At 47.5% G+C, this 23,762-nt stretch overlaps 1 protein-coding gene across 1 annotated transcript in view; it reads left to right on the forward strand.

Moving 5' to 3' along the window:
* The window catches only part of LOC130131331 (peripheral plasma membrane protein CASK-like), a 78,223-nt gene that overhangs the window by 23,156 nt on the left and 31,305 nt on the right, over positions 1 to 23,762 (forward strand). Inside the window, 6 exon segments of the mRNA XM_056300985.1 lie at positions 1,129 to 1,241; positions 8,896 to 9,001; positions 10,898 to 10,975; positions 11,168 to 11,240; positions 20,897 to 20,999; positions 21,275 to 21,453. Coding sequence (XP_056156960.1) covers positions 1,129 to 1,241; positions 8,896 to 9,001; positions 10,898 to 10,975; positions 11,168 to 11,240; positions 20,897 to 20,999; positions 21,275 to 21,453 — 652 coding nt within the window.

The following is a 23,762-nucleotide window of genomic DNA, read 5'->3' on the forward strand; positions in this document are numbered from 1 at the left end:
ACATGTATTGGAGGAGACGTGGCAGTCTGCAGCCCTCCCCGGATTGGCAGAGGGGGTAGAGCAGCGACCGGGACGACTCGGAAAAATAGGGTAATCGGCCAAGTACAGTTGGGAAGAAAAGGGGGGGGGCAAAGAATTTGCTGCTTGTTGGTGTTCACGTAAGGTCATCACAGGGCCGACACATTCACACCTAGGGGCAATTTAGTAAGGCCGAGTCACCTGACCTACATACTAGGTTCTACATACTACCTACTAGGTGTGAATGTGTCGGCCCTGTGATGGACTGGCGGCTTGTCCAGGGTGTCTTCCCACCTGCCACCCAATGACTGATGGGATAGGCTCCAGCATCTTGCGACCTGAATTTGGATAAGCTGCTTGGATAATGGATGGATGGACGTAAGGTCAGGGCCTGTAAACATGACACAGATGGTTGCGAATATTTGTTCGTATTTGGGCTTCTTTTATTTTTATTCATCATACTAGCACAACAGATGGGTAGGTTTCCCCATATACTTGCAATGCATTGGCTCCCAGAATGTTGAGAGATTTAAAACCTAGTATGCTTTTCTTTGTCGACTTAGCTAACACTAGCTGACACTGCTAAATGTCCAGATGTGCTAAACACCACCCACCCACCTATTCTCAGTTGGCTCAAACAAACCTAAAGAACTTGTTGCATACATTTTGACCCAGGCCAGGGTATACATGCTTCACAGCCTCCGGATGTCAGTTTCCACCGCAGCCATGTTGGGAAACGCAGCCTCGCCAAGTCCACCACCACCCAGCTAGTCCAGGTCTCTCCACCTCAGATGTCCATTTTAGAGCTTTTATTTTAGCTTGTACCACAACGCTGCCCGCTGCTGCTCTGTAATTCCTACTGGCAAGGACAAGGTAGCTGGTGCTGGGCAGATAACTGCTAGGCTACACGGCTAACTCCCCACTGTAAATCCACAATCCACTCCAAACGGGCTGTTCACACTACTGCCCACTGTACCCTGGTGTGTATATTTATATTCTGTGTGTGCAAGTGTGATGAGAACCATGCTATGCCTGGATATTCACATGTAGGTGAGATGCTAGTGTGTGTGTTGTGTGTGTGAGACTAACAGCGGTGTGTTTGTGTTGCAGGGGGCCTTTCAGCGTGGTGCGACGCTGCATCAACAGGGACACCGGGCAGCAGTTTGCTGTAAAGATCGTAGATGTGGCCAGCTTCACCTCCAGCCCCGGCCTCAGCACAGAGGGTAAGGAATCCACCGGAATACCTCACAGAAAATTATATTTCTGCTTTGCATTTTTGCCCGAGTCCTACAGTAGCGGGGTGGGATTTAGCTCGAATAGCATCTGGCAGGTTGGCGCAGAGGAGTTCACACTTTTAAAGGGACAGTTCACCCCAAAATCAAAAATGCACGTTTTTCCTCCTCCCTGTTGTGTTATTTGTCCATCTAGATCGTTTTGGTGGGAGTTGCCAAGTTTTGCAAATATCGGGCGTAGAGACGTCTGCCTTCTCTCGAATGCAGTGGAACTGGATGGCATTTGGCTTGTGTTGATGAAAACGGCAAAAAAATACATTTGAAAACTCAACAGCAACGTCTCTTTCCAGAAATCATGACCCACTTACTCGAGATAATCCACAGACCTTGTTGTGAGCAGTTTCACGGAGGAACAATTTTCTTACACCTAACTACACCCACATGAGACCGCTCACAACAAGGTGTGTGGATTATCTCGAGTAACTGGGTCATGATTTCTGGAAAGAGACATTGCTGTTGAGTTTTTTCAAATGTTTTTTTTTTTTTTGCCGCTTTGAGCAACACAGGCTGAGCGCCGTCCAGTTCCTCTGTATTCGAGAGAAGGCAAGACTTCTCTATGGCCCATATCTCCAAAACCCGGTAACTCACACCATCTATTATCGCTACAGGTAAGAGGAAAAACATGTATTTTATTGATTTTTTTTTACAGTGAACTGTCCCTTTAATGCTCCTTATTGTGAATGATTGCTTTACTTATCTGATACTTGCTGAATATTGCCATATAGTTAATCAAATCTGCCCCAAAAAGTTGCCAGGAATTGTTGGTAAAAACAAATTCAACCCGTTTGTGCAAAATACCCCCCCCCCCCCCACACACACACACACGTGCATATACACTACAGTGGCACGGTGTTGTAGAGTCACACACACATACTGTACTTACAAAGGAAGGCAGTGTAAAGTCGGTAATAGATGTCGAAGTAAAATGATATAATCTGTGAGCATGTGTGTGAGCGAATTAGTGGATTTATGTGTCACTATCTGTCTGTTTGTGTGGGCGAGCATGTGTGAGATATTGATGCGCGGCATGTCTCGCCATGTGGTTTTGCACTGTGTCACACTGAGTTCTGAGCCTGTGTGTGTGCATGTGTTCATGTGCATGTGTGTGTGTGTTCTTAGTGTGAGAGGGAGCGATTATAGTGGTGTGTGTCTGTGCACATCCCAGTACGGTGTTGATGCTAATTTTTGGCGATTACCACGTACCATCTGTGAGTCCCCGGTCAGAGATTAGTCTGGCAGCCAAGAACAGCAAGAAAAGGAAGTGGACCAAGGCGAGAGAAAACGTGCATAGAAAAGGGAGAGGTGTACGTCAGGGTAGGGACCTACATTATCCCCGGCACCAGTGTGTTTTCTAAGACTACACTACTCCGGGGCAAGTCTAAATTTACTCATCTGAAGGCCACCCACCGAAGACGTTTCCGTCGTTTTCTCCTGCATCAGAGCGGTTATGTGGAAAAGTAATGTTTTAAGTCCTGTTGAAAATCATTTGCAGGGATTTAAAATGTCAACCGCCCCAACAGTAGGTGGCACAGAAACATGAGTGGTGAGTTTCGCTGCAAGATGTTCACTGATGACAACATCCCCCCTGGTTAAATTACCTTAAGACAGTCTCCCTTAAATTGAAATAAATAGTGGCTGCCCTCAAAACGTCTCCCAAGAGAAATGATAATGTTCGTAATGGGGTTTTATTGTATTCATTTCTAAAGTTAACACTAAATTTTAACTTTTATAGGTGGCATGAAGACAAGAAGTCGCCTGCCATGAGGTTAAATGCAAATATTTCAACAATACCTGCACCACGCTTTGTAAAATTTAGGCCCAAGTCATTTTCTTTTCTTTATTTTTCTGGATTCCCCCCTTTTCTCCCCAATTGTATCCGGCCAATTACCCCAATCTTCTGAGCCATCCCAGTCGCTGCTCCAGCCCATCTGCCGATCCGCGGAGGGCTGCAGACTACCACATGCCTCCTCCGATACATGTGGAGTCACCAGCCGCTTCTTTTCACCTGACAGTGATGGAGGGGGACGTAGCACGTGGGAGGATCACGCTATCCCCCCCCCCAAACAGGCGCCCCGACCGACCAGAGGAGGCACCAGTGCAGCGACCAGGACACATACCCTAATCAGGCTTCCCACCCGCAGACATGGCCCATTGTGTCTGTAGGGACGGGGTGATAACAAGGGGATTCGAACCAGCGATCCCTGTGGGGGTAGACAATGGAATAGACCGCTACACTACTCGGATGCCCCAGTCATTTTCTGGTTTCTTTTTGTGCCCTTGTTGTTTAATTACTCAGAAATTTAGCGAGTGGGGAGATTGTTGTCGGTGCAGAACCTGCAGGGAGGCTAGGTGTCAGTCTGCAGCATCACTACGCTGAGTGAGAAGGATAAAAACATTACAGGAGCTTGGGGGGGGGTGATTCAATGCATAATCTCGACACTAAGCCATGGCGGCTTTAATATCGCATCATTTCCTCTCAGTGGTGATGTTGAAACAGATGCTGTGAAGAGGCTTGGTGATTTCTACATGGCTGAATGTTTTTGTTTCACTGGTTTGAACAGTTACTCAGGGAAGCATACTCCCATTTTAAGCTTCTGTAACACATGGCGGTCACTTGAAATAATTGCTTTTTGTAGTACATTTTCCTTGGATTATTCCACATTTCACATTTTGCTGTAGAAAAGAGGGCATGGAGCCTTAAAAATTGTTAATATACAATCACAGTTAGGGCTGGGCGATGTAGACAAAACCAAATATAACAATATTTTTAACTGAATACCCCAATATCGATATTTTTGATGATATTGCGGAGATGAGTATTGGTGCTCTCACAAATTTTTTTTTTTTTGAATTTCCCCCCTTCTTTCTCCTCAATTGTACCTGGCCAATTACCCCACTCTTCTGAGCCGTCCCGGTCGCTGCTCCACCCCCTCTGCCGATCCGGGGAGGGCTGCAGACCAGCACATGCCTCCTCCGATACATGTGGAGTCGCCAGCCCCTTCTTTTCACCTGACAGTGAGGAGTTTCGCCAGGTGGACGTAGCACGTGGGAGAATCATGCTATTCCAACCAGTTCCCCCTCCCCGCCCCCCGAACAGGCAACTCGACTGACCAGAGGAGGTGCTAGTGCAGCGACCAGAACACATAACCATATCCGGCTTACCACCCGCAGTCACGGCCAATTGTGTCAATATCGATATTTTGAAGATATTGTAGAGGTGACTATTGGTGCTCTCACAAAATATTTACACAATGACATTTTTGATCAACACTCATCAGTAATGTGGACCTGATGTCCAAACGTTGCAAAGTTGCATCTCTTTACTGTGATGCAGCCTTTAAAACCAGGGAAAGACAACACTTATGTCATGTCACTATATTACGATATCCAAAATCCCAGATGATAGCTAGTCTCATATCATGATATCGATATAATATCGATATATTGCGCAGCCGTAATTGTGATATTTGACAAATAGCAATATGAGTCAAGGTTTTTTTTATTATCATGAATCAAGTTGGCATTATGTACTATAGAATTGGGGGCTGTGTTAATGTTGCAGTTCTGCGTGTCTCTTTGAATTCTTTTTTTAATGGGTGGCATACCCGCTTAAAAGAAAAACAGTTGGGTGTCCGGATAGCGTAACGGGCTATTCCGTTGCCTAGCAACACTGGGATCCCAGTTGGAATCCCCGTGTTACCTCTGGGGCTTGGTCGGGCATCCGGATGGGAAGAAGGATGTGGGTATGTGTCCTGGTCGCTGCACTAGTGCCTCCTCTAGTTGGTCAGGGCACCTGTTCGGAGGGGGCTGGGGGCTGGGGGGAATAGCGTGATCCTCCCTCGCGCTACATCCCCCTGGCGAAACTCCTCACTGTCAGGTGAAAAGAAGCGGCTGGCGACTCCACATGTATCGGAGGAGGCGTGTGGTAGTCTGCCGCCCTCCCCGGATCGGCAGAGGGGGTGGAGCAGCGACCGGGAGGGCACGAAAGAGTGGGGTAATTGGACAGGTACAATTGGGGAGGAAAAGTGGGAACCCCCCCCCAAAAAAAACACTTAAAAAAATCCACTTTCTACTGTCCAAAACAAATGGATTTAAATTGCGATGAGATTTGCAAAAGCATAGAGAAATGTGTTTGTTTTTTATTATCTTCCACCTATTTTTCGGGTGTCTTAAAATCCTCAAGCGAGGAAACGAGGAAGTGGCCACCAGTCAGAGTGCTGAGGCAGAGAGTTGGACTGTGGCCAGACCGGGAAAGCGCTTCCCTCAGACCACACACCTTGGTTTAATAAGAGTCGCGGTCACAATGAATGAGAGAGAAGAAGGAAGGGGGAGAAAGAAATACATGCTGGACTAAGCTATAATCCAACCAGCAAGCGTTTGTGATTCTTGTGTGTTTGTGGTGTGTGTAACATGAGATTTGACAGATAAAGTATTAATAGCAATATTATGAGCTCGTGGGTGTAAAGTAAATGGAGTAGAATGAGTGGCTCAGAGCACTATGGTCCAGAGAGATCGCACTGGTATTATATGGGACTTGCAGGTATTGTGAGTATATGTCTCCGCTTAATGTATTTTCAGTGCAGTATGTCAGGCCAGATGAACTCAAATCCCCGCCCATTCATTTTCAAGTCGTCCGAAAATAGTTCCTCCCTAAACGCACTGTAAACACAGCAGGGAGCATCGGCTGTCATTTCCGGTGGAGGAACAAGAACTTTAAGGTCTCCCAGAGAGCTATCCATCCATCCATCCATCCATCCATCCATCCATCCATCCATCCATTATCCAGAACACCCATCCCGGTTGGGGTCGCGGGGACGCTGGAGCCCACCCCAGCAGGCAGCAGGCAGGGAGACACTCTGGACAGGCTGCCAGTCCATCACAGGGCCAAAATATGTGTGTGTGTGTGTGTGTGTGTGTGTGTGTGTGTGTGTGTGTGTGTGTGTGTGTGTGTGTGTGTGTGTGTGTGTGTGTGTGCCGCCCTATATATATATATATATATATATATATATATATTGCTTCACAGCAAGAAGTCCTGGGTTCGAACCCTGGGGTTGTCCAACCTTGAGGGTCATCATCCCAGGTGGTCCTCTGTGTGGAGTTTGCACGTGTCTGCGTTGTTTACCTCCGGGTGCTCCGGTTTCCTCCCACAGTCCAAAGACATGTAGGTCAGGTGAACTGGCCATACTAAATTGTCCCTAGGTGTGAATGTGTCGGCCCTGTGATACTGGCGGCCTGTCCAGGGTGTCTCCCCGCCTGCCGCCCAATGACTGCTGGGATAGGCTCCAGCATCCCACGACCCGAATTCGGATGGGTGGCTTGGATAATGGATGGATGGATATATATATATATATATATATACACACACACACACACACACATAGCATTTGGTTTAGGATAGGCTTAAGGAGCGGCGTTGGCTTCGTCGAGACCGCTCCAGTGCTTTCCCGTTCCCCCTGTCTGTCTGAGCGGGTTTGCTCATAGCCGTCAGGATACTGAGCGGTATTGTGGAGTTCAAGGGGGAGAGGAATGGATCCTCGATGAGACAGACTCTGAAGTCGTGTCTAGAGAAGGGAAGGATTGATGGGAAGAAAAGAGAAGGAGAGAATGGAGGCTCTGTAGCGAGGACACAGTGTCTGTCTCTGTGTTGCGTAATGGCACTGGCCCTGTCACGATGAGAGCATTCACACACACACACACACACACACACACACACACACACACACACACACACACACACACACACACACACACATATGGTGACGGGTGAGTGGAGTGTGTAAGTGAGGTTTTATGGCGTGGGGAGCTCCACAACAGCTCATTGTATCTGTTGGTGCGGTTCATCTGTTTTTGCCTGTCTCACTGTCTGTCAGGCTCGCTTGTTTGTCTGTTACTCTATCCTTTTTTTCCCCCTCCTCTGAAAGGGTAAGCTGTTTATTTTCTGAAGGATTATTCAGTTCTTTCCCACTTGCATTTTTCCTACGTCATTTCCCCCCCCCCCCTTGTATTGAGAAGGTAGCGTATAGCCTCGTTGGGAGAGTACACGGGACGACAGGATGGATCTGGTCAAACAAAGGGAAAGATGTTTGATTCATAATTTCTTCAAACTAACACATTTTATACGCAAAAATGCAATGCACTTTGCATGAGGACAGATGGAAACTAGAGAAAAATACATACGTTATGAAAGATGCGTTGGATATACGTGTAAAATATGTTGTGAACAGCAGTCCTTGGTTAGGGTAAGGGCCAAGTGGATGTATGTGGATGTGTTGATGTGCAATGTTGGGGGTGGGATACTGACCCGGGTTAAGGCTAGGGCAAGGGGGGGGGTTGGGGGTGACAGTGAGTAATCCCCGATGTGGCCACTCCTACATCTTTTTGATAGATGGAGGGCATGCAGGATAGAATGTTCTGGTAGGGTACCATATATGGCCGGTGGTTGGTAGAAATGGTGCCACCACACCATCTCGGGGCCCTCTCATTGCCGGGTGCCAGCTGGCTCGTGTATCGTTTTGCCCAGGATGCAGAAACTCAGCTCATTTTGCTTATGCAGAGTGTCTTTGAAAGACGGCATCCTGCAAAGCCTCGTTTCTCAGTCTGCTCTAATCCAACGTACCACCCCCCCCCCCCTACGAAGAAAGATAAGTATTTACAATTGCAGTTACAGTATAACTGTACATATGTTATGGCATACATTTCCACCTCAGAGGCATTTTTTTTTAAATACTGGTTAACCTAATTGGCTCAGCAGCCACACCTACCACAAAAAGGAAAAAACATACTGCAGAAGTGTGTGTGTGTGCGCGCGCGCGCGCGAGAGCGAGAGCTATAACGCACACAAATGAATCGGCTCTTCTCCGCCCTCTGCTGGTCTAAAGGAGGAATCACAAGCACTGTGAGGACAGGCTGAACAGAGGACAGAGCACCGGGGGTCTGGCCTGTTGTGTGTGTCACAATAATTGTTCATCTCCACAACGTGTGACCACAGCACATGAGAAAATTAAACAAACCACCAGCAAGCCACAGATGAGCATGCTGGCTGATGCCCTGCCTTTGACTGGTTAAATGAACCGTGAGAAGTTTTGTCACCCAAAGGTCATTTGATTTGATGTGAATAATATTTGGTGTGTCAAGGGAAATGGCTGCTACTCGGTCTGATTTGAACAGTCCACATGTATTAGAGCCCAATGTCATTCTGAACTCTGTGAATAGACTGAAAATGAATAATGCAAGGAAAGGCACTGATGAAGATAATGATCCAAATGTTTGCAGTCAACATTTTCCTTCTGTTTTCCAGCTGCCCTCCTTGATTCTGTCCCTCTCTGTCTCACTCATTCTGTGTCTCTCTGCTGTCATCTGTTCGTTTTGTCCTGAGAAGGAAATGGTTGCGCTACTGATGTTTGAGTTCTCAAAACAAGGTGCTTCGTCCAGTATCCTACGGGGTTCACACATTAAAATCCAGCGTGCACATCATGAAAAAGAGTTGACTGGAACTGACAAGTGATGGTGGATGGCTAAGTGTTTAAAGATGTAATGTTTGTCTCTTTCTCTGTTCTTTTCCCAATCTCCCTCCCCCCTCCCTCAGACCTGAAGAGAGAGGCCAGTATCTGCCACATGCTGAAACACCCCCATATCGTGGAGCTGCTGGAGACATACAGCTCAGATGGCATGCTCTACATGGTCTTTGAGTTGTAAGTTGGCACCGTAGGAGATTCTCTGAACCTTGGCTAAACACCAAAGAACCTTGCTTGCTAAAAGCAGAGAAGCCGGACTTACAGGTGGTGTGGCGGTCTCTTTGTTGCCTACCAACACTGGGATAGCCGGTTCGAGTCCCCGTGTTACCGCTGACTTGGTCGGGCATCCCTACAGACACAATTGGCCATGTCTGTGGGTGGGAAGCCGGATGTGGGTATGTGTCCTGGTCGCTGCACTCGCGCCTCCTCTGGTTGGTCGGGGTGCCCGTTCAGGGGGGACGGGGAGCCGGGGGGGGGGGGATAGCGTGATCCTCCCACGTGCTACGTCCCCCTGGCGAAACTCCTCACTGTCAGGTGAAAAGAAGCAGCTGGCGACTCCACATGTATCGGAGGAGGCATGTGGTAGTCTGCAGCCCTCCCCGGCTCGGGAGAGGGGGTGGAGCAGCGAGCGGGACAGCTCAGAGGGGTGGGGGTAATTGGCCAGGTGCAATTGGAAGAAAAAGGGGGGGAAATTTAAAAAAAGAGAGAGAGCGAGATAGAAGCCTGCACTCAAATGACTTGTGTCTGAAATAATAGACTCTTATTAATGCCAAATGATGTCTTTGTGTCATCCGTTGAGTTCATTATTTGAGACACAGTTCATTTCAGTTCGGGCCTCTAAGCCTTTTCCTTCCTTTTTTTTGGGTCCGTACACGTACTGTTAAACAAACGCAAGGCGGCACACGGATTTTCCGAATAACTTCCAGTAATCTCACCTGTACACACTGTCGTTTAGAAACAGGCATGACAACAGGTTTTTCTCATCTACCGGCCATGCGGGGTGCCAGGTGGATTCTAAATTGCGCCAGCCACAATTGCCTCGACCAGCGGTTTTCAATCAGGTCCTCAGTTACCACCGCCGGGTTGTTCATTCCTTTCACTTGTTGTTCCAGCTGTAAAAACCTCTGCTGATAGGAGGCTGGAAAAACTGGAACGACAGGTGAATGTAATGAACTACCTGGCAAAAAAGAGGAAAACCATCCGAGCTGGTCTGAGGACCGGCTTGAGAACCTCTCCTCCAGATGATAGGTGGCCACCAAAGTGCCTGAGAGAGTAGAGAAACTACGCAGCCTCTCCTTTTGACTGACCAACATTTGGCTGGTAGCGGATAGTAATTTCACGCCCTGTTGCCGACGCTTAATAAAGGGAAAGAGACTCACCGAGCCCTGCTCAGTATAGTTGAATGCGCCCTTATTTTAGACGTAGGTTTGAGAGTTGCCAGCACATCCCTCTGTTACTGAATTCAGATGAATCTTTCATTGCCCTTTTTTCCCCCTTCTTTCTGGCACGTGAGCCAACGGTATGTCTTTTTTTTTTTTGAATTTCCCCCCTTTTCTCCCCAATTGTAACCTTGGGCCAATTACCCCACTCTTCTGAGCCGTTCCGGTTGTTGCCCCGCCCCCTCTGCCGATCCGGGGAGGGCTGCAGACTACCACATGCCTCCTCCGATACACGTGGAGTCGCCAGCCGCTTCTTTTCACCTGACAATGAGGAGTTTCGCCAGGGGGACGTAGTGCGTGGGAAGATCACACTATTCCCCCCCAGTTCCCCCTCCCCCCGAACAGGTGCCATGACCGACCAGAGGATACGCTGGTGCAGCGACCAGGACACATGCCCACATCCGGCTTCCCAACCGCAGGTACGGCCAATTGTGTCTGTAGGGATGCCCGACAAAGCCGGAGGTAGCGCGGGGATTTGAACCAGCGATCCTCGTGTTGGTAGGCAATGGAATAGACCGCTACGCTACCAGGACACCCCCCAGTATGTCATTCACAACATGAAGTGTCCACTGTGCTCTCCTTTCTCCCACACCCTCTCTCACCCCTGCTGTTTCTCTGTCTCTCTGTCACCCAGCATGGACGGGGCAGACCTGTGCTTTGAGATCGTGAAGAGGGCTGATGCTGGGTTTGTCTACAGTGAGGCTGTAGCCAGGTACGCACACACACGCACACGCTAACACACATGCACATACTAGCTTGATGAAATACTGCGGGTCTCAGTAAGATTTTCAAAGTGTGGACAAAACAATTTAAAGTATAAGTAACTTGCAAAATCCTCCCCACCCTCTTTGTGTTCATGTGGTGCTCTGTCTGTCTGTCTGTCCCTGTCTCTCTCCCTCTCCAGCCATTATATGAGGCAGATTTTGGAAGCTCTTCGATATTGCCATGACAACAACGTGATTCATCGCGATGTGAAGGTGAGAGGAGTCTTTTTTGATTTTTTTCTCCTTTTTCTCCCCAATTGTATCCAGCCAATTACCCCACTCTTCCGAGCCATCCCAGTCTCTGCTCCACCCCCTTTGCCGATCCGGGGAGGGCTGCAGACTACCACATGCCTCCTCTGATACATGTGGAGTCGCCAGCCGCTTCTTTTCACCCGACAGTGAGGATTTTCGCCGGGGGGATGTAGTGCGTGAGGGGATCACGCTATTCCCCCCCAGATCCCCCTCCTGCCCGAACAGACGCCCCGACCGACCAGAGGAGGCGCTAGTGCAGCGACCAGGACACATACCCGCATCCACCTTCCCACCGGCAGACACGGCCAATTGTGTCTGTAGAGACGCCCGACCAAGCCGGAGGTAACATGGGGATTCGAACTGGCGATCCCCATGTTGGTAGGCAACGGAATAGACCACCACGCTACCTTGATGCCCGGTGAAATGAGTCTTGAACTGGTCTCCTGTCGAAATGCAAAGACCTGTTCGTTGTCAAACTATGCGGTGCTGCGGCTTCGCACCACATCACACATCATGCACCCAGTCACAGTGACGCTCAGTTGTATGGATGTCTGTGCGTGTGTGTGTGTGTGAGTGAGTCACAGCTAGTCATTGTCTTGATTCTTATGATTGGGAAGTTCCTCTGTGCTCTGAAACTGGCCAGGTGGTTGCACCACAACATCTTGGTGACATTCTGTTTGATTGTGTCTGTGTAAGCACACGTAGAATTGAATAGATAAAGCTCCAAGATGCTGTAAATAGAAATTGCATGGGAGGTACAGCAAACTATTGGGAACATCTCTCTACGAACACCTGAGCAAGGCACTCGACCACATAAACTACCCCAGGTGATTGTAGTTAGTAAAACCCCTTTCACACTGGCCAAAAAGCCCGCAAAAAACCCGCTAATGTCTGCTTTTGGTCAATGTAAAAAGGCGAATGTCAGCGGGTTTTTTTTGGCCAGTGTGAAAGGGGTATAATTTTAATAACTTCCTTTTTGTTTTTGTCATTTGCCACTCTATGTGTGAGGGCTTAGTTCCAGCATAATGTGGGTGTGATGTAAGCAGACTATTCTGAGGAAACGGCAAGGGCCCAGTGTAGAAGAAAGGCTGGTTTTCACATGTGGACTCACCTAAAACTTCCTTTTGAGCGTTCCAATGGAGCTGTCGGCTGAATTCAAACGAAGCATTTCTGAGTAACGAGCGTCAAACCACGGACCTCCTTGGTTAACAAGTATATTTCCAGTAACCAATCTGAGGGAATTTTCTAGTTAGCTGTAGATTTTTAATCACGATTAATTACAATTGAATTAGATGTCTGTTGTGCACTGAGTCAAGGGAAAGCAGACCGAGCGATGGCGAACCCAAGCGATGTTGCGTGACTGTACTCTTGTACTCTGGATTGGTTCCTTAAGGCCTGTTAGTTGAGTTTATTGCAGGATTACCATCAACCAGTAATTAACCACAGGATTAGACCTCTGTGAAAGGCAACAAACATGACCAGACCAGATGGGGCTACCCTGATCCAGGCCCCTTGATCCAAATACCACACATCGGGCTCTGTTACTTCAGGTTGACTTAGCCCATTCAGCAAAATCATCAGCCGTCTTTATCTGCAGACTGTACATGGATGTATGTTGTGTATGTAAATGCAAGAAGGGTCCTTTGCGTTCACCCCCTGCTTGTATGTCACATCTCAGATCAAATACTGGGTTTTTAAAAAAAAAATTTTATTGGCCCTTTTCTACTGTTTGTTTCATAAAATTGGGATATTTTAGATGGGCCCTGGTAGGTTGTGACAGGAATGTCAAATTTCTGTCCTGTTTTGATTGTTAAAAAAGTTTGTCACCTGTTGCTTAGTCATATGTAACATGCTACACCCACACTAGCCACTTGAAACGTAGCTTAAATGAACTTTAGAGGTACTCGCAAATATTATTTGGCCAATGTCTGGCACCTTTGTGTAAGGCGGTGACAGGAATAGGGAGGTGGTTTACATTTTCAGGTCTGATGGCCCATGTATAAGTAGGGAACATTTTCACTTCCGCAAATTGATTTTGTTGTCATTTTCCATTCTACCAAAAGAGGGCGTAATGCATCACCTGCCATGATTCTTCTTATTCACGCCTTTCATTTATCAGTTATCTACATATACATTTTTAGCCAATATAAATCTATTCCCAACACATTGTAGCGTTCTGTTTCAAGGCCTTGCTTTATTAATGAAGACAAAGATGTTACATGTTTGGGGAAGCTGTCAGGTAGATTTTCATAAAGCTCTTCCGTCATCGGTCCTGCAAGTGAAAGTCTCAGTGATATCAGTCTTTCAATCTCAGTTGCAGCACAAGAGATTCCCATAAGGCACAAATGACATGCGAAGGAAAGCTGAGATATGTGGATCAAACATGTTTGTTTGCAACCAATGAGGCCAGATGGATCTAAGAACAGAAGCATGAAAAGTTGTTGATTAAAAAAATCAAACAAAATAAATAAAGAAATGTCAGGATACTGTTGATTTTGTCTAGTAATCTGTCCTTGTGTGGAGGTTTATTTGCTCTTTTAGTAAAATAGGAAAAAAAAATTAAATGTCCAGTCCAGGGCGTCCGTTGGCTACCAGCACGGCGATCGCTGGTTCGAATCCCCGTGTTACCTCCGGCTTGGTCGGGCGTCCCTACAGACACAATTGGCCGTGTCTGCGGGTGGGAAGCCAGATGTGGGTATGTGTCCTGGTCGCTGCACTAGCGCCTCCTCTGATTGGTCGGGGCGCCTGGTTGGGGGGGGGGGCATGATCCTCCCATGCGCTATGTCCCCCTGGCGAAACTCTTCGCTGTCAGGTGAAAAGAAGCGGCTGGCGACTCCACATGTATCGGAGGAGGCATGTGGTAGTCTGCAGCCCTCCGTATCGGCAGAGGAGGTGGAGCAGCGACCGGGACGGCTCGGAAGAGTGGGGTAATTGGCTGGATACAATTGGGGAGAAAAAGGGAGAATCCCCCCCCCCCCCAAATAAATTCCAGTGCAATGATTTAACTAATTAGACAAGTGTTCGTGTATATTAATAATAGTTTTGCTTTTTTAGCTTTGTATGATTGATTTGATTTGTTGTAGCTGTTCAGCGCCCCCTCTCTGAGCACAGCCAATCGTCGTGAGGTTCAGTTCGCAAGACTCTTTCACCTAAAGCTAGCTAGTTGGCCAATGTACATGATGTTGCTAGGCAACTACCCAAAAACAGACCAACTAGCACTGATGATGACAATTCATTGACTTGACAATCAAAGCAGTGCATTAGATGATGTGATTTGTCATCAGAAGCGGATTGATTATCTGAATTATTTAATTATGTTGACAACAACGGGGAGCGTTTCTCAAGGTGCCTTAGTCAGATTTTCACGACAACAGCAGTTCTAACATTTTGAGTAACTTTACATCAAGTTACCCGGGGCAGCAGAGGCTCGGGAGGTAGAGCAAGTCGTCCGGTAACTGGACGGTTGCTGGTTGCTGATTCAGTTCTCCCGATGAGCAAGTAGTTACCTGGCGTGGTTGACACAGCCATCAGTGTGTGTGTGTGTGTGTGTGTGCGTGCGTGTGTGTGGGTAAATATGTGAGGCACTAATTGTAAAGCACTTTGGACAAAATGACTATATGAGATTGGAAAACATGATTTTCATTGGACTGGATCTTTAGGCGAATTATTTTGTCTTTGATGCTGTTTGTTGGCTGGCAATGAGCTTGGTGCTCAGACCTGTGTGTTGCAGGATGGAGTGGCTCAGGCTGATACTGGTCCTGGGTGTTGAAGAGGGGGGTTTTTGGCTGTGGTTGGGCAATGTCACAAACAGAGAGGGCCTCCGGTATTCCGTAGTTGAACTGTTTGACGTCCCATCGTTGAGGAAGTCGAGTCGCTTGCCAAATCGCTCGCCGAGCACATGCAGGGCAGTTTTGCGCACTGAACCAGACAACAGGAAGTACATGACTGGGTCCAAACAACTGTTGAAAGCGGAGAACAGCAGCATTACCTCGTTGGTGCGATCCACCAGGTGCAGAGAGTCGCAGGAGAATGACTGGCTGAGCTGGGAAATTATGTAGACCGGGCGGAATGCGTGGTAAGGTGCGAAGCAGATAATGAACAGGAAGAGGACGAAAAAGGATTTCTTGGCTGTCCGCCCATACCGCTGCGCATTAGGCAGGTCAGGTTTGTCCCGTGACACCTGCAGCAGCTGGGCTGCGATCTTCCAATAGGAGACCACTAGCATGGCAAAGACGGCCCAGAAAAACAGCACTATCCCTGCGTTGAAATAGGCCTTCCCCTTGGCTCCAATTCGCTGCTTGTACTGGAAACACCTCCCGGGTTCCTCGTTGCCCTCCTTTGTCATGATCATGGGTATCATGGCCGCCAGTGAAAAGACCCACAGCACTGCGCATGCCACCCAGCTCCAACAGCCTCTCCGACCCCACAGCCTCTTTGCATGGCGTCTTCGTCCTCCGCTCCTCCCGTTCAGCCTGCTGTACCTGTCTAGGCTGATGAGCCCTAGAAGGGTGATGCTCATGTACATGTTCATGTAGAAGAGGTTCCCCACCAGCTTGCAGGCCAGCGGGCCCAGGGGCCAGTGGTTGCCCATGGCGTGGTAGTAGATCCTGAAGGGTAGACACACCAACAGGACGAGGTCGGCCACAGCGCAGTTGATAAGGAGTGCCCGCACGGAATTGCGGCGGTTGTGTAGGAAAACGAAGACCCACAGAGCTAGGAGGTTCCCCACCAGGCCGATGACGAAGAAGAGGGAGTAGAACACTGCCAGCGGCATGCGGAGGGCCTGATCATCAATTGAGCATGTGGTCTGGTTCGGCAAGGGGGAGGGGGGTGCAGAGGAGGAGGAGGATGGGAGGGAAAAGAGGGAGGTGGCTGTGGGTAAGGAGGACATGTAAATGGAAGGGTTGGAGGGCGAGACAGGCGGTGGAGTTGTGAGATGAGTGGGGGAGGGTGAAAGCGAGAGAGTAGATTGGTGAGAGAGCGGTCGTTGCTGGATGGATATGCCTTCGGGGTGTCGAAAAATCCAGCTGTGAGAAAGAAAGATGATGCAAATGTTATGTTGTAAACATGTGGGCCTATTGGTGACTAAATAATTCTATTTGAACGTTTTTTTAATAGCTATGCTTTAAACTCAAAGGAGAAAATGGCTTGTGTGTAAACCCACAAATATGAATTGCTGCTAATACAGAGATAAAGGGTTGACATGATTCGCAGCTGTAGTAGTGGCCGACAGATGATGCTTCTCAGTGTGTAATACAGACTGTGTTCCTTTTTTTTTGCAAAGGGGAAATGCAAGTGGTTTAAATTCCCTCCACCCCCTTTACTATAATCTACCCATAGATGTGCGAAACGCAGGTGTGTTGGAGGTTCATGACCATCGTTGGAATTTTAACATTGGAGAATTAACTTGCAAAGAAAAGACTACGTGGATGCACAAATACACATGTATTACTACCAAAACTACAGCTACTACTAGCAGTCACAGATGTGTGGATTAAGGCAGAACCACTCACCATCCAAATTCCCTCCGTAACGGATTCGGCCCAGTTGTGGATTAAGTGTGTGGGAATTTACAGATGCCTCAGAGGGAACGTCGAGTGGGTGTTAGCAAAGTCTTCTTCAAGACGATTAGCTTTTCTTTTTCCTTTTCTTTTTTTTCTGTAAATGAGAATTTATTCGTAGGTGAGCTGCAGAATTCAGTAAAATTTTAAAATGAAAGAGATAAAAAAAAAGTCCTTGCTCTTTGCTGCGGGGTAGAATTAACTCACACTTTTTCTTTTAATTGTCTTCCCCGTCTAAATAGAGCTTAGAGCCGCCACTGCCCTCTCTTCATTTCCTTTTGATAGCCTTTGCTTTTCCCAGGGTCCGTTGTTGTCTGTCAGCTCTCTGGTCCCATTCTTTGTTCAACTTTTCTCTTTGTCCTTTCCCCCCTCCCTTTCTCATGTCTTTTCTTTTAACCCAACACTTCCTCTCACCTTCTCTAGCCTTTTTCCTCCTCCAGGCGTAATGGAATGGATGTGATGTGATCTCTCGCTCTCTCTGTCTCGCTCTCTCTCTCGCTCTTTCTTGCTCTCTCTCGATTTTACTCCGCCTCAAACCACAGCTGTTGCCTGTCTTGAGCGAACACCTCCTGCCCCACTTCCTATTTAAGCAGAAGTATAAGCACAAGTTGGTGAAAGCCACCAGAAATAACCCACCATGAACAGAGGTCCACATGCACACAGACACACATCAACATGGGTCACCAATAAAAATCAATTTTTTTCTGAGTATCGGACCACACCCTCTCTGTAAGATATGCACTCACTTTAAAGGGTGAGAACTTTATGGTAAAGTTGTGGTTCTAGGCTGAGTCAGTTTGAAATGGAGGCTGACTACACAGCACTAACATAGACGGTAATCTGCATCTCTGCTTGGAAACAATAAATGTGGTGTTCTGCTCTGCTACCGCAGGTTGCAAAAAAAAAAAAAAAGTTTCCCTGCTGTAGAAATGAAATGGATATACAACCGTGCCTGAACCTGGCGGTGGAAGTTAGTGAGTTCGTCCCACGTACGTCAAGAGTGTATGAAAGTTCATATATTTCAGAGACACACAGAAGATTGAACAGCTCGTCATGTCTCTTCAGTGTCGCATGAAGGTCGGGGACAGTACCTGTGGAGTGGCAGACTGGGGGTGGTGGTTCCCATATTTAAAAATGGGGACCGGAGGGTGTGCTCCAGTTATCAGGGCATAACACTGTTCAGCCTCCCTGGGAAAGTCTACTCGAGGTTGCTGGAAAGGAGGCTCTGACCGATTGTTGAACCTCGGATCCAGGAGGGACAGTATGGATTCCGTCCTGGCCGTGGAACAACGGACCAACTCTTTACCCTTGCGGAAGTGCTGAGTGAGGCATGGGAGTTGGACCAGCCAGTATACATGTGTTTTGTGGACTTGGAAAAAACTCACGACCGTGTACACCGGGGCACTCTGTGGGGGTTACTGCGGGAGTATGGGGTACCGGGGCAGTTGCTACAAGCCACCTGGTCCTTCTATAACCAAAATGCGAGCTGTGTCCACATTCTCGGCACAAAGTCAGACACGTTTTCGGTGGGTGTCGGTATCTGCCAGGGTTTTTCCTTGTCTCCGATTCTGTTTGTGATATTCATGGACAAGATCTCAAGGTGCAGCTAAGGTGAGGAGTGTGTCCATTTTGGGAACCTCAGAATTGGATTTCTGCTCTTCGCAGACGATGTGGTTTTTGTTGGCGTCATCAGAATGTGACCTTCAGCATGCAGAGAAGTGTCCCAAAAACCTGTACTTCACCCAAGCTCATAGGGGTGGTTTGCAGCTGAGTGTGAAATGGCCCGGATGAAAGTCAGCACCTCAAGTCTGAGGCTACGGTTCTCTACTGGAAAATGGTGGATTGCTCCCTCTGGGGTGGGGATGAGTTGTTGCCTCAAGTGAAGGAGTTCAAGTATATGCGGTCTTGTTCACGAGTGAGGGTAGGGTGGAGCAGGAGATTGACAGGCAGATTGGTGCAGTATCAGCAGTAATGTGGATGTTGTACCGGACCGTTATGGTGAAGAGGGAGCTGAGCTGGAAGGCAAAGCTCTCAATTTACCAGTCAATCTTCGTTCCAACCCTCAAGTATGGTCATGAGCTTTGGGTAGTGACCGAAAGGGTGAGATCACAGATACAAGCGGCTGAAATTAGTTTCCTCCATAGGGTGTCTGGGCTCAGCCTTAGAGATAGGGTGAGGAGCTCAGACATCTGGAGGGAGTTTGGAGTAGAGCCACTGCTCCTTCACATCGAAAGGAGCCAGTTGAGGATGCCCCCTGGGCGCCTTCCTTTGAATGACCCCAGGGTAGACCCAGGACTCGCTGGAGGGACTACATGTCCAATCTGGCCTGGGAACACCTTGGGATCCCCCAGGACAGGGGTGTCAAACTCCAGGCCTCGAGGGCCGCAGTGTCTGCAGGTATTTGTTGCAACCATGCACTACACCACCTGATTAAACTAGTTCCTTTCCCTCCTCGATCCAGGAGGTGAGCTAATTAGTTAAATCAGGTGGTGTAGTGCACGGTTGCAACAAATACCTGCAGACACTGCGGCCCTCGAGGCCTGGAGTTTGACAACCCTGCCCCAGGAGGTGCTGGAGGGCGTTGCTGGGGAGAGGGACTTCTGGAGTGCCCTACTTCGCTTGCTGCCACCGTGACCTGCCCCGGTGAAGCTGCTGATGATAAGATGAGATAGAAGACTGCTCAGTATTATATGTATATGTAAGGACCATATGTATATGTGTGCACCAACGGGCCCCAACAGAAAGCGCTGGGTATTTTGTATTCTTTTGATACTTTCTTTCTGTGTATTGTGAACGGTTGTCACACCCTGTGAAATTTTAATTAATGTTTAGTTGATCAACAGTACCACCCTCGTGTGGTACTCTCTGTTTTTTTTTCCTTTCTCTCTCTCCCTCTCTCTCTCACACTCTCTCTCTCTCTCTCTCTCTCTCTCTCTCTCTCTCTCTCTCTCTCTCTCTCTCTCTCTCTCTCTCATTATTATCCAATAAATCCTATTATTATTAATTATATTTCGGGTGTATTGGCAGCTCATTTACTTTTGGAGTGCTGGTAATAAGCGTGTACGGTATTTCAGTACACAGCAGGGTTACACGATCTGCTTTAACCATAGGTTTGTTTAAATTCTGGGAAGATACACCATTCACTAGCCTTGGGTAAGTGTAGTATTTTCTCAGCGGAGGCACCGCGCTACTACACTGATAAATATCCTGGTTAAATATTTCTATTATCATTTATCACTAGTGGCACTAGCCTACTAGTGCACAGGAGGTTCGGCCAGCTCAACATTCCACCGCTGAGAACTCAGGACCCTGTTGCGCCATTGGATTTGCTTGTAACACTTTAGTAGCTGGTAGCATTAGGATGTTGTCTTGTTCAATTGTGCTTGGCGTTGCACGCCAGTGAAGAAGGGGTTACATATATATGTAGAGAGAGAGGGGGGGGGGGTCAAATAGCAATTGCATATATTATTTTTTTATTGGTCCTTTTCTACTGTTTGTTTCATAAACTTGGGATATTTTAGATGAGCCCTTGTACATTGTGACAGAAATGTCAAGTTTCTTTTCTGCTTTGACTGTTAAAAGTTTGACATTGTTGCTTAGTCACGTGTAATATACTTCGCCTACACTAACCACTTGAAACATAGCTGAACTTAAAGGTACTTGTAAATATTATTTGTCTGGCGTCTTTGTGTAAGGAGGTGACAGGAAGACAGACAGACAGACAGACAGACAGACAGACAGACAGACAGACAGACAGACAGACAGAGATTGTTGAAAATTTTCAAATTTTCCCTTTAATTTTACAGATACAACCTCAAACAAACAAAAAAAATTGATGTATTAGTTATTTAAAAGTTGCAAAGAGCAAGTGTAATGCAAGAGTCCTGCTGTATATTGTGATTTTACAATTTAAAACAAGTTGTTCATGATCCTAGGTGTCCTTGTCCAGCTACTCGCTGTATACTCGATACTTGCTGCTCTCTGTACTGTCAGTGCAGTAAGCAGCCCTGGACTGCTTCTTCACCGTTTCACTCATTTGTCCCATTTTCTCCATAGCCCCACTGTGTCCTCTTGGCCTCCAAGGAGAACTCCGCTCCAGTCAAACTGGGAGGCTTCGGGGTGGCCATACAACTGGGAGAGTCGGGCCTAGTGGCTGGAGGTACAGTAGCACAGTTCAGCCTTTTCTTAATGCTTCGGTGCGTGCGCGTGTCTTCGTATCAGACACAAGCACTTGCGCAAACACAGAGAAACACTCATGCACCCTTACGCCTTTGCACCTATGTAACCATATGAACTTCTTAAGCCAAATACCTGCAGTTCCCCAGAGCAGCACACCATCCGTCCCTTATGGTTCATTTACACCTGACTAGATAGCTTACCAGTGCTTGTCTGCTGAGATGCTCTAACGAAGCGCTTTATGCCCTCTTCGTTCAGGTCGGGTGGGCACTCCTCATTTCATGGCTCCCGAAGTGGTGAAGAGGGAGCCCTACGGTAAGCCAGTGGATGTGTGGGGCTGCGGCGTCATCCTCTTCATCCTGCTGTCCGGCTGCCTGCCTTTCTACGGCACCAAGGAGCGCTTGTTCGAGGCCATCATTAAGGGGAAATACAAGGTAGTAGTTGATTTACAAAATGCCTCCCGTGTTCATCGGTTGCTCTGTATTTCACACTCAAGGGCTCGGCAAGGATGAGGGATCTTTTTATTTAAGTGTTTGTCTAAGTTGATCAATTATTTTGATTAATTTGTGAACTTTCATCGATGATTTCATGTTCTTTCGATGTTGTACGTTAAAACGACAGCGTTCTTGTTTCTTTCATCCATTTTTAGTCATCTTTCTCTTTCACCCTATGGCTTAGATTTGGCTCACCTCTTATTAAGTGTGCCTCATTTCCCACCTTTTCTAAAAATGATGAAAAATAAAGTCAAAAGAAAGTCAATAATTTAGTGATATACACAAGTAGGGCCAGCAGAATTTTTCAGATTTTCAAGGTCTGTTTCATCATTTCCGGCAAGTTAACTTGGTTTCACATGCGTCATGTTTACTCATTCATGACCTTTGTGTTCTGTAGATTTGCAGCACCGTGCTTTGCGTAGAGAGCACCAAAGGATTTAGTAAGGTTTGCTTTGGCTCTGTCTGACAATAAAGGCATTCCAGATAGGACGCCACAAATCCATCTACCTGTCAAGAGGCACGCATGATTTTACGGCCAAATCGGCCAGTGAAATACATGGAACATGTGCCGCTCAGCCCGCTCGAACAATAGAAAACTTGACGCCAAGACCTTTGTGCAAAGAACAATATAAATCTGTGTTGCACAGGTAATGAAATTTTGGTTTTATAGTCAAACCAAATTACCTGGAGTAACACATCCATCCATCCATCCATCCATTATCCAAGCCGCTTATCTGAATTCGGGTCACGGGATGCTGGAGCCTATCCCAGCAGTTATTGGGTGGCAGGCAGGGAGACACCCAGGACAGGCGCACAGGGCCGACACATTCACACCAAGGGAAAATATAGTAAGGCTAATTCACCTGACCTACATGTCTTTGGACTGTGAGCGGAAACCAGAGCACCCGGAGGAAACCCACGCAGACACGGGGAGAACATGCAAACTCCACACAGAGGACGACCCGGGACAACCCCCAAGGTTGGACAGCCCCGGGGTTCGAACCCAGGACCGTCTTGCTCTGTGGCGACCATGCTAACCACTGTGCCACAGTGCCGCCCAGTAACATATCCATCGGCTCAAGCATGTACAAAAATGCATGTCTTTAAACGTGGGTTGTTGCACTTTGGCAGAATGAGACCTCAAAATCCATTATGGTGGAATTTCCATTCAACTGGTAGGTGACAAGGTGTATGCATTAGTCCGATTATGTGCCCGAACAACCTGCACTTCACCTGAGCTCTATTCTCTGACACAGCCTTAATCTAGCCCCAGCTTGGTAAACAAAGCAACAGCAACCGCAGTGATCCTGAGTGTGTCCCAAATGGAAGGACACGTCCTATGTATGAAGCATCCTGCGCAGACTGCATCCTATGTAGGCCTTCTAGCCTATGTAGGATGAAATGAGACGGCTTGCAAAGGACGCGTGAGTCCGTGAGATTTGCTGCTCATGTCCTCATGAGACTGACACGTAGAATGCAGATAGAAACTCTGATGGATAGAGATTTGATTTTTTTTTAATTTTGATTTTAATTTTGAGATACTTTATTGATCCCTGTGGGGAAATTACGCTCAGCATTTAACCCATCCTAGCTGTGTAGCTCCGAGCAGTGGGCAGCCGCCGTGCAGCACCCGGGGACCAACTCCAGTTCTTCTTGCCATGCCTCAGTCAGGGGCACAGACAGGAGTATAAACCCTAACATGCATGTCTTTTTGATGGTGGGGGAAACCAGAGCACCCGGCGAAAACCCACTGCAGACACGGGGAGAACATGCAAACTCCACACAGAGGACGACCTGGGATGACCCCCAAGGTTGGACAACCCCAGGGTTCGAACCCAGGACCTTCTTACTGTGAGGCGACAGAGCTAATCACTGCACCACCGTGCCGCCCAAGATGGAGAGGAATCCCCCAGAAATGTAACCTTCGATAACATAATATTTGAAGACACAAACAAGGCTCTCTGAAACTCATCTCCAGCAGTTGGCCCGTCATCGCCGGAAAAGTTTTTATAGGATTCTCTGCAGGTGGATGAAATGGCCAACTGAGTTATAATAAATCTTTTACATTTTTTGAGTCTCACTTTTGACAGCTTTACATTAAACGTTGCTGTAGGACAAAACGTTGGCGCTTTCAGTGACGTTACTAAATATTTACCAAACACTATTGTTCAACTGGCTGTCGTGATACAGTTTGTAAACATGGCTTAAAAAAAAGGTCTTTTTTTTAGCATTTTGTAATGGTTATAAAACCA

The sequence above is a fragment of the Lampris incognitus genome, chromosome 21 (assembly GCF_029633865.1).
Source record: "Lampris incognitus isolate fLamInc1 chromosome 21, fLamInc1.hap2, whole genome shotgun sequence".
Taxonomy (NCBI): domain Eukaryota; kingdom Metazoa; phylum Chordata; class Actinopteri; order Lampriformes; family Lampridae; genus Lampris; species Lampris incognitus.